The 17,939-nt window shown below is 40.0% G+C and overlaps 1 protein-coding gene across 3 annotated transcripts in view; it reads left to right on the top strand.

Moving 5' to 3' along the window:
• The first annotated feature begins 10,055 nt into the window (after positions 1-10,055).
• The window catches only part of LOC111862420 (serine/threonine-protein kinase SIK3), a 124,276-nt gene continuing 116,392 nt past the window's right edge, over positions 10,056-17,939 (top strand). For 2 of the 3 annotated variants that reach the window (XM_023847801.2, XM_023847800.2), the window contains exon 1: positions 10,056-10,230. In XM_023847801.2, the coding sequence (XP_023703569.1) occupies positions 10,078-10,230 (153 nt within the window). In that variant the 5' untranslated portion in view covers positions 10,056-10,077. The remainder of the gene's footprint in view (positions 10,231-17,939) is intronic. The other variant, XM_033750654.1, reaches the window with a different exon arrangement.

Here is a 17,939-nt window from a genome sequence, read left to right as displayed (position 1 = left end):
CATGCACCCTCTTATAAACCACTGATTTCATGAAATGGATACGGTTTGTATAGCTCTCAAAATATGACGGAAACAAGAGTTTCTTCAGTAACAGGGACAGATAACCCATTCGTTATTGATAAAGAACGTGGTAAATCTGCCATCAGACATCGTACAATTATAGTAACTTTATTTCAGAAGTCTGTAGCCCAAACTGAATGAATCTGGCAAACGTTGACTTACATTTAGGTTTGATCTCTGCATATTTTGATTCCTGCAGAAACTTTCTACTGACTGAGAAGACGTTGTGTTGGTGTCGTCGCGTGAGATGCTAGACCTGAGATTTACTGCTACGAATGATCAGAAATGTTTGATAACTCCTACTGTCATCCCTTATACAAGCAAACCCATGAGCAAGGTGAATCAAGCGGTAACGATTATGTCTTGTGTTCCGAATGTTCCAGATTCAAATCTTGGTCAGGACATCCACTATCTTGAGTTACTGAGGATATCGTTAAACAAACTAGATATATATAGTTACAATTTAGGGGTGTGACTATAGACGGGGCATGTATTGATGAATGGATTTATTGACCATTTATACACACCACTCGGAACTACAAGTAATTATTGTGCTATCGCTAATCTACACAAGTTACAAATCATCACAGCACCCTCTAAGCCTTTTTCCAGCCTGCTGTCTCTTCAACAGCCGTTCTCTAATAACGGTTTCTAACGGTGGAGATTCTTCAGCTTCCCGCTCACACATCGTTACTCTTCGGCAAATATCTTGCACCTGAACTTTTGTCAGCTGTCAACTTAACTATAGCGCCATCTCTTCTCAGCCTCCCTTGCAGAGCTCGACTAAACTGCCAACCCTCAACTGAATTTTCTCAACCAAAAGTCAAAGTCACATTGCGACTGACGGTCAGTCAGTCAGTAAGTCTTGGCGTCGAGCCCCATATGGGGCTCATGACCAGATAATAATTATTACCGTTTGACAGTTACGGGCTTGTTTCTGTGGGGCGCCCTCTCTGACGAGAAGACGGTGTCTTTTGCGTACGCTGCTGGCCCTTGCCAGCGCATTCTTTCTCGGGTCCGAGTCCCTTGAGACTCGCGACCATATTTTACTGTTTCATTTTTTCTCAACCGGCTTGGGGTTCTCGCTATATAGCCTGGGGCAGACCCAATAGGAAACACCGTAATTCTATTGTTGCGTACCTGTTCGTTCCCCCAGGAACGTGTTTACCGAGCCGTTACTTAGAAACAGGTTGCATAACCCCGTTATTCTATTGTTGTGTGCATGCATAATGTGAGCGTTACCTAGCAATGGCCGCTGTTTACAGTCTCTGATTAGAAAAGGATGTATATTTCACAATATATATCGGCCTTATATTTGCTGTTTTTATCATTAATGGTTGCAAAGAAAGGGAATATAAAAATATATAAAGGGATTTATTTTCTATGTTGACTTATTATAGAAAGTTAAGAAGAGTGACACTGTCCCGGCATTTCCGTGGAGAGTCACATATGTGTAACCTGTAGCTGCAGGTACCTCAGCAGTCGTTACCATATAACAAAACACTGGCCTTCTTCGCAACAAATCACACATTAATATCTGAAGTCTAGCGGCTAGAATCTGACAGTGTCTCAAACTTTCTTAATAGCGTTAAGAAACATTTTGACAATGTTTCTAGCCTCAGAAATTTACATTTCTATTAAAGACAGAACAGAAGAGAGGTGAGCGGAGATAACAAACTCAGAGAAAACCCTGCACTAACACTACTACGTCCACCCGAAGCCTCACAAGAACCTACCCAATATTAATCAAGATGCCCTGCGGTGAGAAATCAGCGCTTAACAACCTGAGCTACGGCACAGTCAACCTTTGAAGCATGGAGTTTATCTAGATAAAATTAAGTATGTCGTCCTCCCCTCACAGAAAAAACATTGGGTCTCCATTTCAAAGACTAAATGGTGAATGGTGTTTAGAGAAATGATCGCTCTTTATTGCAAAAATTATTTGAAACATACGTGGGCGGAAAAAAGGCAGAATTTTGAACGGGAAAGCAGGTGGTATGTATTTATTTGGAATGATCACTGTGCTTTAAAGAATAACATGAAAAATCGTTTCAACGATCTGCAATCTGTTGCGCCTAAACAAATGTGAAAAATAGACTCACCTCTTAGCTCTCTGGCGTTGCGTTCCTTCCTCAGTGCAAGTCCCAGATTATGTTCTGTCACACCGACACAAATACTGTGCTATATCCGAACACTTTTAACCTCATGTAAGAATTTCAGAATGGCATACTAGCCAGAGTTCATTACGAAAGCCAATCGAACTACGAATGAGAGTAGGACTACAATTCGTTCCTCTTTTTCTTCTTTCACAGCTTTGCTGCCGTTTTCCACCCTTCTTCTCCGCCACAAACGCACATGTCACCACCCCCACCTAAGCAACCCCACTCCTCACTTCCTCCTCCTGCAGGACAGCTGACAGATGTGTTCCATTCACACGCTGGCGTTTTCATGGTAACCAGCCACGTGCTCCCGTAGACTCACAATAGACGTACCGACGGCTATGCCGGGGGTTAGAGAGGCAGCAGCTTGAAGCTGAACACTGACCGCCAAGGTTAACAATATATTCTGTCGCAAGTTGTCATAGCGTGGTGGTTAACCAAGCACAGGGACAAATTTTAGAACTTAGCCTAGCGATTCAGAAATGAAATTAGGCGTCATGAGTTCTTCGCAGAACTTCTTCTTTTAAATTGGTAATTAAACTGTCATGTAAGCACTCATCGGTTGAATTCTGCAAGTACATATTGCTTACATCAAGCAAATGTATTTTAATTCGTGGTCTGGTTAATATTTTTGTGTACTATACTGATGACAAATAAAATACGGACGGAAGAAATTGAAAGAATTTCCATTCAAAATGTGTGATCTCAGAGTTTAGATCTGAACTGAGGACCTCCCGAATACGAAGCAGGGATACTACCCACGTCACTCCGATGCTCGATGGTAAAGAATTTGAAAAGAAAAAATGTTTTCCAGCGTCAGTATGAGGTCCATTCGAGCTCTGATTTCGGCTGAAATTAGGAGATCCGGGTAGAATTCGTGAACCTTCACAGACATCCAGTCCTGTAAAACTTAAGCCCGTAATGTCAGTGGCGGCTCATGGTCGTCCGAACACGAGGGCACAACATTGCATGAGATAAAGTTCCCCCCATGCCTGTAATTAATGGAAGAAGGGGAAATCTGTTTTTATTTAATGCTCACAGTTAGAGATTTATGTTATGCTTACTTACTTTTTTTATTGCTAGTGGGGTGGGACTAAGTCCCTTGTACTGCGGCCACTTCTGGCCTATTGTACCAGCCCCAGATGATAGTTGAAGGTGATTCTGAAGCAATTGGTGTAACAAAGATTGGCAGGGGAAACCGAAGTACTCGGAGAAAACCTGCCCCAGCGCCACTTTGTCCACCACAAATCACACTTGACCAGATCCGGGAACGAACCCTGGCCGCAGCGGTGGGAAGCCAGCAACTAACCGCTTGAGCTATTGCGCGGCCTACTTACTTACCCATGGAGCTGAGCCCTTCTGGAGGAGCCGCCAATTCTGCAGCTACTCAAGAATTTCCCAGCATTTTATGGAACCCGAAGGTTCATTACCGTGTTCACAAGAGCCCTTCACTGGTCTCTATCCTGAGCCAGATCAATCAAATCCGTACCATACCATCCTATCTCTCTAAGATCCATTTTAATATTGTTCACCCACCTACACCTGGTCTTCGCAGTGGTCTCTTTCCTTCTGGCTTTCCCATCAATATCCTATACGCATTCCTCGTCTCCCCCATTCGTGCTACATGCCCTGCTCGCCTCACCCTTCTTGACGTGATCATTCTAATTATTCTTGGAGAAGAGATATTGTGCTACGTAGTAAAAAGTAAAGGTATCCCTGTAACAGGCCGTGGCCTGTTACAGCCTGTTCAGGCTCCCACATTTTGTAGACAACCGGATCACAGATGGCGGTGAGGTTGTCAGGCCTACACGCCGGCCGCCCTTTACCACCTCCCCAGGAATATTACTGGTACTCATTTCTGTTAGAAGCTGAGTCCTCCGCAGGGCCATAGTGCGGCTGGAAGCACTGGGTAAATTGAAAAGAATCCACCTCATCGGGATTCGATCCTACGGAACAACAAACATAGTCTCATTTTGCGTTGACAAGAAAAATTCAAACTAAGGGCTGCGTCCCCTGGTAACTTACGGACGGACACCTTAGTCATCTTGGTAGAAATACAATTCCTTCTTGGGTTGGCAGAATTTCAGGCCATGCTAGGCTTATTTGTAAATCTTAGAGACGGACAGACAGACCGACGCTTTTATACTGCAGGTGTTTCAGAAGGGACTAGTACTAGCCTAAAAATGCATTAGCTCAGTCACTTACAGTGTCGGCCTGACTGCGTTCCTCACTATCTTCTTTTAATATCTTCGATAATTATGGCGAAAAGATTCATTCAATGCTGAACCACTTTGAAATTATGTTTAGATTCAGCACTTCCTCATCGCATTGTATTCATAAACGGCAGTTGTTTGGTGACGTCAGTACAAGATTATATTTCTTTCGCTGTTGTGATACCGTATTTTATTCGTATTACTGTCTATCCATAATCCAGCATTTACTCCGGGTTTTCTAACGAACTTCCAACGGTTTTCACATTAGAAGTTTTTGCTCAAAATAAACACACCATGCACACGCACTCACAGGTACACATACACACGTCTCAAAATCGTGTTTTATCTCGCAAAAATAAAAATTAAATGAATCCTAGAGCGATGACACGTGTTCTCTCCGTGCAGAAGGGTACTTGCAGTACTCGTAGAAGTGGGATTAACGGATATTCAGAGAAGTGGAATTGACATGAATATATATAATATTCTACGAATACTTGTTGCGGAGAGGAGTTAAGATACAGAAGTGCTACGGGCTGAACGGTTGGGGTTCGATTCCCGGCAGACACAAGAAATTTGTCTCTACTTCACAGAGTCCAGACCGGCTCTGGAATTCATCTAGCCTATTACCCTTTACCTGGGATAAGGCGACCGGGGAGTGAAGCTGACCACTCACCACCACTCACCCATATGTCTTCATATCATAGTGCTTAATCAGTTAAGCACAGGAACAATTCTATCTTCTTTTTTACTTGGTATGGGGACGGGTGTCTGATGATTCTAGCGGAGACGGAAGGCACTTGAGAGGTGAAATTGTCGAAAGCCGTAAGCCCGTTGAGAGGAAAGTACAGTCTTCTGTTTATTATTGTCATTATTGTTATTATCTCTGCTGGATGAAATTATTTAAGTTCGCCTACGTATATTACTTATATTTTATTTGTTGGATAATCCCATGAACACGAATATTTGGACATGTTTGTAATTTTTTATCTATAAAGTATGTAATTTTCAGGAATCGTAAATAGGTATATCCATTATATGTCAAATATTGTTTATTAATCAACAATTTCAAACATGACGACAGTGTGAATCTTTTGGGTTAAATCTAACAAATTTTATGTTGATAAAATTTCTACCTAAATCACAGTTCTTCTAAAATCCGTACCCGTTTAGTAAATTCAGGAAAGCTAGTATTGTTAGCCTGATCATAATCTGAGTTGCTATATCATATGCCATTACTACACTGACCTTGAGATAACTTAAAAAACTTAGGATATTGATTATGTATGTATATGGACTGCCTCTAAAAATGTGAATTCAGAATAGATATTGAAAACGAATATTTATATTTGGACAGGCTGAAAGGGGCAGCTGCCCAGGGTGTAAACGAAAAGGCGTGTCGCAGCCGCTTTGAGACATTTTCTTTAAATATAAAGTAAAAATAAGAAGGAAAAGATGATTTGTTTTGCAGTTAGTATTTTCGTACTGAAATGCACGACTTAACATGAATATAATGGAAAATATTTTGCAAAGTCCTAGTGATAAAGAGGAGAAGGAACTGTAAATTTCATACATATTTGCTTTTGTACCCTTATCCCAGAAGTAATCATGGTCGATACGTTTTCTGCACTATTTTTAATTAAAAATTAATTCGGTATGACGGCTGAGAAAACTAGGACTCCCACACTTTAATTCTTAGAATTGCGGAACTGGACGCTAGCTCTCAGTTATGAAGGTCGGAACTGTGAATTACTGGTTTTCAGGAGTTTGTAAGGCGCTCACGGTTTATCAGACCCTAAAATGGTTAACTCTTTAGGTTTCTCATTCATCACTGAAACAGCTTTACTACAAACTTCCGCTCATTACTAGTGGTTCTCCTTTCAAATAAGACCAATTGCACTGAGCACGTAGCTAGAGGTCTTTGTGTAAACGTCAATACGCAGCACAATGGGCTATGCGCCCAGCAGTTTCGTATGAATACAGAAACCGGAAGACACCGACCGCTTTAGCACCGTCGGCAACTGTTGAAGAGACGACAGGGGGAGCTTAAGAGAGACCAAAGGAGGGTCAATGAATTGATCCGGAAGTAGGACAAAGAGGGCTGCGTCTCCCTGCCTTCATATTGCTCTCTTAACTTGGGTTATGGTAACTTTTGTCATGCTCAGCCGTATTGTAATTCAAACCAGGCCATGTAAACTCTAATGGCCATGCTTTGACATCCGCATCTTTGGGGAGGTTTTCGATTACAGATTTATTAGGCTGAAGTCAACAGGAAAGTGAAAATATTCGTACAGAATCCATATATGGAATAGTTTGTTCAATGCAACAGAAATACTTTTTATTTCTAGAAGAAATCAATAGAAATCCGAATGAACATACCGACACATACACTTAAAACGGAAACAACTGCATATTAGAAGATTTGAGGCTTTCACGGCGGTGACTATGAAGAAAGCAGTCTTCTGGGATTTGGCACCGTGTATATGTGGTGTTAACCGACGTTTCGGAGGAACGTATCGCCTCCATCTTCAGGGTAGAAGGAAAAGCATAAGAAATCTGCAAGCGAAGAGACCGTGTATATCATAGCTGTGTATACTTCCACACAGTCTGCTTTTACCGGTTCTCACGGTCTCTTCGCTTGCAGATTTCTGATATTTTTTCTTCTACCCTGAAGATGGAGGCGATACGTTCCTCCGAAACGTCGGTTAACACCACATATACACGGTGCCAAATCCCAGACTGCTTTCTTCAACTGCATATTACACTTAACAAAACCTACCGTTTTTTTTTTCCTTTGGCGCTACAGCCCCAATTTGCACCTTGGCTTACCTACATGAAAATCTCTGTTTCACTTCGGTTTACTAGACCTTAGACATTCGGTAGGACTCCTTGGTCGGGTGATCATCTCGTTGCAAGGCCTCTACCTGTACACAAATGCAGAAAAAAGAACACACACCATTTAAAATTTTTCGCGGACCAAGAGTTTGGGAGACTCTTTTACACTCTAAAAGATATGTAGTTTCAGAATTAAATACTGAATTGGAACAGGCGTGAAGGAAGGCCTTATCCTTAAAACTGAGGAAGTATAAGAAGAGGCGAATAAATATATTACATTATCCCGCGCGACGGCATCAAAATTTTTCGGGGTTCGAACCCTTGCTTCCATATCACCGGTCCAAGAACCTTAGCATATATGCCTTTCCTTTCTCCAGCCTACAGACCCGGAGGAAGGATAAGGGGACACTATATGTGTCTTTTTCCTAGTATATCAGACCGCTTACGCCCAGTTTTCCGAACCTCGGGTTTTGGTATTTTGTATCTGCTGATTGCAGTTAATATAAACACGACAACAATAGGTATGTGACTTCCACACAGAGACGTCTGTATCCTCTGGAAGGAGGAATGTAGTGACGTTTGAAATAATTTCTGCAGTATGCTTTGTTATTATACATTCTTCTGTGTGTTTAGAAACTCAGGTATTGTTATTAAAGAAGATGGCCACCGTTTCCTTAGAAATAAATATCTCATATACGTAATGCCTTGGTATTACCATTTGCTGTTTTTTCAGGGAAATAATCTCAGTGGTTAGTGAGGGATTAAAATACTTTGGAGGTAACTAATAACATTACATCTAATTTCCCAAAACCGATTGTATTACTTTTTGCCCAGCAAGCTCAAAATTAACTGGAAGCACGTAAAATAAAATTTGCTCAATTATGAATTACGATCTTCATGTACATTGTAGGGGAGCCGGGATAGCGTAGTCAGTTTAGCGATTGGTTACGGGCTGGACGATCAAGGCGTCGAAGTTCGAGTCTGAGCAACAATTTTTACATCTCCATATGGTCCAGATGGGCTCTGGGGTCCACACAACAACCTATCCAAAGGGTGTAGGTGCCTTCTTCTCCGGGTGTAAACAGCCGGAGCGTGAAGCTGACCACTCAAATCTAGCTAGTGTCTAGGTCAAGAACCTGAGTTTATACATCCGCTCGCCATATGTCTTCATGTCTTAGTGCTTATTTAGTTAAGCACAGGGACAAATTTACCTTTTATTACCTTATGGACATGTGAATTAAAGCTTCGTATGCATTGCATGTACACGTCTAGGACAGAATAAGAGACAAGAGCGACGACAGGGGCTGATGAACGCGGAAGCTGAACCGTAACTAGCAGTAGCTAATGAAGACGACCTGAGGAGTATTAGCGAGTGCAATAGTGAATAGTGAAGTGTACAGATTTGAGATAATATTATAGTTACGAGTTATGAATATTCAATAAATCTAATTACCAATCCAAACCCCTGCCTACTAATAACACATGACATTATATCTCATATGAGATGAACCATAAATTCACGAACATTATTTTTTAGTGCTTGTGAGATACCATGCAATTGAAGCCGGCTATTCCTTGTTCAAATCGTGATCATCTGAAATACTCTCGCATTATTATGGGCCTGCAAGGGCAGCAATTCCAGAATTTCATTTGTCGTGTTATAATTATCACTAGTAATATATGTTCGGCTGGTCACGGTAGCCGAGCGGTCTAAGGCATGGACTGTCTTCGCTCGCTCTCAAACCTGGATCGTGGGTTCGAATCTCACTCAGGGCATGGATGTTTAGTTTGTGTGTGTTCGTTTTTCTTTGTTTGTGTACAGGTAGAGGCCTTGCGACGAGCTGATCACCCGCCCAAGGAGTCCTACCGAATGTGTAAGATCTAGAAAAACCGAAGTGAACGGAGAAGTTCATGGAGGTAGGACTAGGCCCACTGGGGCTGTAGTGCCAGGGGGGAAAAATTATATTCCGATTCGCAGGTATTTTATAGCATAATTAAGCTTCCTAGCAGAGAGAACGAAGCCAACTAATCTGCGTGTACTCGACTGCTGTGGGTTTTATTTTGTAAATATAAGTGCACTTTTGTAGTTTTAGACAGATTTATGGTCATGTTTTCCTCATGCCCAAAGGTATATATTATTTGTGTCTTTACTGATAATATGCCAAAGAAAAATAGTAAATTTAACAATGAGCTTAAAGAAAACTTTACTTTCAAGCTGGAAGTAACGAAGGTGGAAGAAAATATATTGTATGTTAAACTTTCACGCCTGCAGCACTGAAGGCAGTTATGATTTGGAATAGATAACGCCAGTGCAGAGCACACATGAAAGAAAATCCAGATTTGTCACAATACACCCGTGGTCAATATATTTTGTATTAAACTATATTCAAGAACAAAAGAACAAATAACTGCAAGTGAAGTAGTACTGTCATTTCACGCAGTACAACATTGCATACACTACGTGATAATTATAATTTACATTGCGTACTCTTTTTTCACTGACAAATTGTGGTTCACAATTTTAGTTAGCGGCAAGCGTCTGCGGTATTGTGCATAAGGATAGTGAAAAAGAAAGTAAAAACAATAATGATAATAAAAATATAAAGTGAAAACCAAGTTGCATCCATTCGTAAATCTGAAAGATGGAGAAGATATACTTTGCTAGTAGTACGACTGAGTTCAAATCGAATCGAGCGCTATGTGGAACTGCGTAATGCGATTGTCAGCTGGTCAATGGCTCTTGAAAGCTAGCGCTCATGCGATAACTTCAATCAACTAGCAGACAGTCGACAGTAGTCGACGGAAAAGTGAAAATGGCATCTGTTCGGAGTAAAGGTGCTTCTGGAAATCAAAATTTAACCGCAGATAGACTAGTGAGAGTTGGTTATTACGAATTAGAACGGACGATTGGAAAAGGAAATTTTGCAGTTGTGAAACTAGCGACGCATGTAGTAACGAAAACGAAGGTATGTTAGGTAGTTTCGTATAATATGCTTGTTTCGGAAACTTATCCTTATAGCATCTTGTATCTAATGTCAAACGGATGCTTCTGCGTAATCAGGATTTTGTGTCTGTAATTAATTCTGCATATTCAGATGAATTTCAATTCCTGTTCATATGTGTACGAAGGACAAATGTGACACAAATAGGCAGTTAAGCAGTATCTGTTCTCCGTCCATCTGTAACTCTCAGAGCACGATTGACAATCCTATCGTGTAAGGCCTACAGATCATTTTACTACGCACTATATTTTAATACAAAGGTTCATTATGCTCCTCTAGTTAACTCTGTGGTGATTATTCTTGGACTGCGCAAAAAAAAAGTTCCCTTCATTCATTGTCAGACTCAGTTTGTAGTGTTCAGTGTTTTTTTTTTATTAATGCGGGTGATCGTCGTTACATCTATAATTTTGGTACTTTTTGGTGGTTTTATTGTATGTACTGCTTGAAGAGTAGATTTGTTTGTTGCATCGTAATGTGACAAAACAGCCTTGGTGGGTTATCAGATTTAACCTTGAGACATGTGGAACTGGCTGCTAATGATAAGCGATGTTATAGTTCTCATTAGCAGTAAATGAGTATGGTTCTATCATCATACTTAGATTCTTTTGTCAGTTTAACTAAATCGCTCATAAATAGAAAATTAAAAGTTAGGGGGTATTTTGACTAGAGACCTTGGCCTCAATCAGTAAATGGTCATGTTGATGATAAAGTACCGCTGTGATGTAACGAAATGTAAGATTCTTCAATGGCTTATTCGTGAATGTTATGAGAACCTATTGTCTTACCATTATTGTAATGTTATTGTCACAGTCTGAGGGCATAGTCTTCACTAATGTGACTAGAACATGTCTCTACCAGTTCCTCGTACCTTGTTTTAAATGTACAGGATTATGCAGATTTAATTGAAATGTTCATATTCATTGGAATTTGTTACAAGTTTGTTTTAGGACTTTTCTATGACTTTTAGTAATTTAAGGATAAGATTTTGAAACCTGCACATTTTCACATTTTTTACTGTTGGTACTATTAATCCTTTAAAGGCCAGTAGTTCTATATGTATCAGGTATTTCATCATAACAAAATCTCTGCGTTCTGCCATTCTGTGTACTTTATACACTTCTCACAATTAACAGCGTTTTTTTTTCAATACAGCATTAATTGGGTCATCTTTGTAGTGGAGATGTAATGTGTTTCTTGAAGTGGATTTTTTATATATTATTTAGAAGAAATTCACTCTTTAAAGGGTTAATGGAAGTATGGCCAGAATGGAATGGGAAATTTCTGCTGGGTCACACTGGATTGGTAACCTAGAGCTTATATGAGCTGAAATTTGAATATATTTGATGACAGTTTATTAAAGCAAACATTTAGAAAATCTCTGTAAACAGTTTGGGAGAAACACAATGTGAATTGTTCATATTTGATGAGGGGCCCCATTTGAGTGAACGTTAAAATGAAATACTGCCAGAAAGTGATTATCTTTATAAGACATTTTGTTATGTGCCTTCAGGATCTACCCTGAAGATGGAGGCAGCATATATTTAAGAAAAGTTGGCATCATCGCCCACATTCACATGGTGCAACAATCCAAGAACAGGGTTAACATCAGTAACTAATCAGTAATCACTATGAAAGCCTGATATCAGTAAAATGACAGTTGACAGATTTACATATGCATTAACATTCCTGACACACTTCTGGGAAAACTGAATGTGCCATTGCTATGATTGAGGGAAGGTAAACGATCTTGTGCCATTTTTAGAACATGCGCAGAGGGATGATGATGGCCATATGAAAGAGATGGGAAAGGAAGATGGGAGAGAGGAGGGAAAGAAATGCACTGGGGCTAGGGAAATGTTTTAACTGAGGATGAGGGAGGAAATTAGGGAAAGTAATGACAATAGGACAGACAAATAAAAGGAATGGGAAAACAGTAAGCGAGTAAGGTGTGAAGAAGGTAAAGGTATGAAAAGAATAAAGGAAAGAAGAAAATTAATGATTTGGTGTGCTGTGCTACTTCGTGGTGGGTTGTCTAGCACCTCTCTATTGTCTCTTGCCCAAGGAGATACAGACATTTATGGCATAAAATTGCTTGAAATACTCACACAAATCTCTGCAGTCACTAAGATACCCTCTGTGCCAAAGGCAAACCTCCAACATGTATCTTCCTTCAGTGTCAAGGCACCTAGATCTGCTAACTGGGTACAGTCAGAATGATACTTTCATCATCATGTTGTCTGGAGTGAAGTAGGATAGTTGTATGTAAGACATGGTTCCCTACTTTAGTGTACCACATTATACCCTGTTTTATCTATGAGGTACTTTAACAAACATGGCATGCTGCTGACTCCAGGTAACCTACAAGAATGACGTGTAGTTTAAGGACTCCTTTATTAGGGAGTACATACTGTCTTAATGTTCAGTGTCTCTACCAAAGTACAGTGATCATCACATGAACTAAAAGATGTAGAAGGAATGACAAAAAAGAGAAAAGTTTCAGAGGCAGATACCACCTACATCTTCAGGGTCAGAGAAGAAACCAAGCAAGTCTACATGCTATCTTCTTGCCTGGTTTACTCTTCACCCCTGAGGATGGGGTCATTGTGTTCCTGTGAAATATCAGTTGAATTTTACTGGGCTGTGCAGCATTATAGGGCAGATGCTAGAACTCTTAAATAAAAATTGCTGTGAGAACTTCAGACCCAACATATTAGAAACAAATTTTACTTGAGCCACAGAGATAAAGGTTTCCTGTCTCATCCGCAAGAAATTCATAGGAGGGCAGGACTTGATAAACAAAAATCTTCCCTTACCCTGTTTTACCTTAATACTGATTTCTCCCCAATGTTTTGAGTGCACAATAAATTGTTTGAAGAAAATAATAAACATGAGTGGATCAACATATTTGAGTTAAATTATGTGTTACATAGAGCATACTTAAGCATATGAACAAAGAGATTTATTCAGAGTTATTACTTCATCATAAAGAACCATTTGCATTTGTAGTTAAGTAAGATTTCTTTGTAGGTAATTGATTGTATAGGACGCACATATTTGGGATTATGGCTTGAACCTCCTTTCTGTTGACGAGTGGCTGATCAGGTATTATCTTGTGGATGAGAGACACAAGAAATTTTTGGTCCTTTATTACAGTAAGTGGAACATTTTTATCTGACATTGAAGTCTTGTTTGGTGATAAGCCTTGTCAGTGTGGAGTTCATGCCCATTGTTTCAGGGACTGTGCCTGTTTCCAACATCTGATGAGTGTTGTGCCTGCATGCTATGTGTATACACAAGGCTTTTGTCTTTCCCAGTCTGAACAGTGTAGGGAACAGTTGGCAGAGCCAGATTGTCAGTGATGTCCAGCTTCACCATAAATCATGTGTGGATATATCAGTCAGCCCCCTGAATTCAAGTAGCTTCCCATTGGACCTTCCTTAAGATTTTTATGAGTTCCTTTTATATTTTATTATATTCGTGGTTGAAACCCATATCTCTGTTAAAGTTATCGTGGTGCAGCCACTGAGATTTGGCTGCAGCTCAATAACTTTAAGAGGTATATGGAATTTTCTCTAAGACATTCATGGTATTTGGCCATGAACATAGTAAAATATATGAGAAAATTAAAAAAAAAACATCATAAGGAATGACCAGAGACAACCATCTTTAATTCATGTGACTGACTGACAGTCTCCACATTGTCCGAGTTGGGGCAGGATATCACTGATCGTCTAATTGCATACACTGCTCCCCACCCCAATGTTGTCTGGGTTGGATGGAGGAGAGCTTTGTGTATAAATATAATGTGTGAATACAACACTCATTAACACAACCTCTGATGGGAGTCAGAGACAGTCTTTGAAATGTTAGACACCAACTCTGCATTGACATGGCTGTTTACCCAAGAAGACTTCTTTGTATACCGTTGCATCAAAGCTTCAAATTACACATAGTTTGCTCTGGCCTTTATGTACTAAGCTAGGTTTGTTCCAGTTGTGGGAAATGAATGGACTATGAATTTGGTAGCCATTATATGGATTTGACAAATCTGTCTGTGACATTATCCAAGGCTTTCAAAGTAATGATGGGAGGATTCAGTTTGCACAGGACAGGGAATGGAATGAAATATGAATTTGGATAAGGCATGTTAGCCTAATTTGATTTCTTTTTTTTTTGTCTTAAATGTTCAACATGAAAGTACTGTACTCTTTTAAGAGGCCATAGAATGATTGAAATTTTCACTCAGATCACACCAGACAGGAAATGGAATAATTGTGGGTGATGAATTTAATGCAAGATTTTTGATGCAGAGCATATTGTGTAGAAACAGTGGTTAAGAAATACTTCAGGACCTCATGATTGCAGTAAATTGAGTTGCTGCTCCTACTGCATATTTAAAACACCTCTTTGAAATTTTGAAGGTAGCCATTATGTCATCTTGGTAAACTTATCTGCAGGTCATCAGAAGACGAATGTAGTTATTTGGTAACTGAAGGATCCTTGTAGGAAGAGTATTTAATGAAATTCTGGTTATATGAAGTACCATTTAAATTGGATCCAGCCTATAGAAGTATTCAGTATTACCTTTCATTTAAATAACTGCTTTGGTGAATATTGATATAAGTGAATGTCTCTACTTTCTTTCATCATTTAAAAAGAAAGACAGGCGTTCATTACTGAAAAAAAAAATATTTCGAATATGTGTAATGTTTTCAGGTACGTACATATTTTCCAGTGAAATTGTACAGAATGATTTTGTATATACAGAAAACAAAATTTCAACAGCAAGACTGCTTAGTTTCTCTAGAAGATTATGCCCAGTACATTCAGAAAACAAGTAAAACTACATACAACCAGACTGTATTTAACAGTGATGATGTGATGCAGCTAGATACTTGTAGTATTAGTATCCTGTTAAGTGCTGTTACACACAACTACATGCACTTTGATGTTTGAAACCTTAAATGCTGTTAGAGAACTGAGAATGTGGAAAAGGTACAGAGATGTTGAGAAGATTTGAAACTGAATTATCAATATATTTAATTAGATGAAGATTGCTTGATTAGTTTGAGGCAGATTGAAGAGTATAAGGCATGGGCAGAAGATATGAGTGAAGTGGTGGCAGAAGTGCATCAATGGTTTTTATATGATTTCTCTTAAGACAATATTCTCACGATGCTAGTGTTATCTGTAAACAGTGTTATTAAGTTATAAGCAGTGTGAACTGTATACCACACTTACTGAAATTTTTGTATGACATGAGTGAAGATGGACCGCCTCTGTGGTCTAGTGGTCAGAGCTCCTGGCTAGAGATCCAGAGGTCCACGTTCGATTCCCGGCGCTACCAGGTTTTCTTAGAAGTAATGGGTCTGGAACGGGGTCCACTTAGCCTCGTGAGGATAATGGAATGGAAAAGTAGCGGCTCCGGTCTAGAAAACCGAGATTAACGGCCGTGGGGATCCGTTGCTCTGACCACGTGACACCCTCCATCCGCAAAAGTTGGCACTAACTTCGCCGACAAGCGGAGGTCGCTCGGTCGGTATAGTTCGCTTGCGGGCAAAAACCACGGAGTGTGTTTGTTTTGTTTGTTATGAGTGAAGATGACCTGCTTGTTAGTTTTGTATTTGTGTGTGTGTGGATAGGTAGGCCAGGATTAGGGGCATGAATGGCTATTTCATTAGCAAGTCTGTTGAATATAGCTCTGGATAATGCATTGACACTGATACTGAGCATTATGAACAGTTTTACTTCATGGTAAATGTTACTCGTTGGTTCTAAATGATTATGATGATGGTGAATATAATTCAGAATTTATGGATTTTTTAACTTTCTCCGTTGTCTATTGTTCTAGAAACTAGCGAACATGACGTGTCGGAACCAGGTTCTGTTTCCATCATCATGTGAGGGGGAGATACCTGTTCTGTTAGGTCTCTTAAAAACAGCTGACCTCCATCACTAGTAGAATTCTGTGTGTTTACTTAGTGGATTAAATCTGCGTGTGGTTTCATGTTAAGGAATATAAGTGAAGTATGTACATTTTGTTAGGGATACTGCATTTTTTTAATTAAGTTCTGAATTATGAAAAGTATTTTATGAACTTTTCTTGCCTAAATTTACAGGCATTTACTCAGAGAGAATAACCGCAGTGAACAGTGTGGGACAGATAATTGTTATGGTAACAGCCCGCTGAAATCAGTGTGACATATAGAGTATTAATACTGTGGCGTATAGACCCGTTGCCAAGCGGTGACTCTGTATCTAGGTAATGCCCGCAACATACAGTACACAACAACAGAGGAACTGTGTTTTAGTTAGTCCGTACAGAGCTGTTATAACCAGGGCAGTTAGTTGAGCGATGAGTTGCTGCAATATATGAGGCTAACGGACCACGTGACCCTTAGTTTCAACAGTATGTCAACGGTCGCGGTGTTCTTTGACACTGAAAAGGTCTTTGATACCACATAGCACTCTGGCTTGCTATGTAAGTTATATAAATTGGAATTTTCGACCAGTTTGATCAAGCTCATTAGTTTCTTTCTTTCACAAAGCAAATTCAGTGTTTCGGTAGAAGGCGAAATGTCATCGTCAAGAGAAATCCGAGCAGGAGGTGTCTCAGGGTTCTGTCCTGTCCTCTACTCTGTACAACGCGTATATAAATGATGCCACCCGAACACCTGGTGTTTTCCTAGCCCTCTTTGCCGACGACACTTGTCTGTACTCGACAGATCGAAAGGAGGGCTTTGTTGTCAGAAAACTTCAGCGTGGTCTCCTTTTAGTGCAGATCTGGCGTGAGCGCTGGAGTATTAAAATAAACGAAGATAAGACTCAAGGGATTTATTTTCTCGCAGTCGTCGACCGCGTGAGAACCATCTTACACTGAATGGGTGAAACATTCCATTTGTAAAAAGCGTAAAATACGCGTATGTCGGCGTAATCTTTGGTGAGAAAGTTACATGGAGATTACACGTAGAAATGGTCTTTCAGAACATTTGTTAGAATATAGTCCCCATTCAAAAGTGAGCGATTAAGCAGTTAACATTAAACTGACCCTCCACAAAGCACTCATTTGGAGCATCATGACATATGTTTTGCCCCACCTTGAAATTTGAAGCAGACAACCATCTGCTGAAATTGCAGAGCCTGCAAAACAAAGTTCTCTGCACCATTGAAAATTTTCCAAGGCGCACACCGGTTCGTGATTTACACGTGGCTTTCAAACTTCCGTATATATATATATATATATGATTATGTAACAAAATTATGCAGGCAACAAGCAGAAGTTATATAAAATCATGAAAATGCAAATGTTCGCAACAGTGAACAAGACGAACCCCCAACACAGGAAGTATAAGCGTCTTAAACTGGGCGGTGGTCAAGCATACGACCGTTCAAGTGACTAGACTGATGTTGTAGCAGGAGCTACTAATAATAGGGCATGATCTGCTGTACTGAGCCTGGACTGATAGAGACCCTGTGTATGTTGTGTATACATATATTTAATAACATGTAAAATATAAATTGTACATACTGACAAAAACTGAGGCACTATGCTACAAGCCGGAAGGTCGCGGCTTCAACTGCCGATGAGGTCATTGGATTTTTTTCAATTGACCTAATCCTTCCGGCCCCACTATGGCCCTGGGGTCGACTCAGCCTCTAACAGAGAAAGTACC

This window comes from Cryptotermes secundus, unplaced genomic scaffold (assembly GCF_002891405.2).
Source record: "Cryptotermes secundus unplaced genomic scaffold, Csec_1.0 scaffold741, whole genome shotgun sequence".
In the NCBI taxonomy this organism is placed as follows: domain Eukaryota; kingdom Metazoa; phylum Arthropoda; class Insecta; order Blattodea; family Kalotermitidae; genus Cryptotermes; species Cryptotermes secundus.
This window is presented reverse-complemented; position numbering and strand designations above follow the sequence as displayed.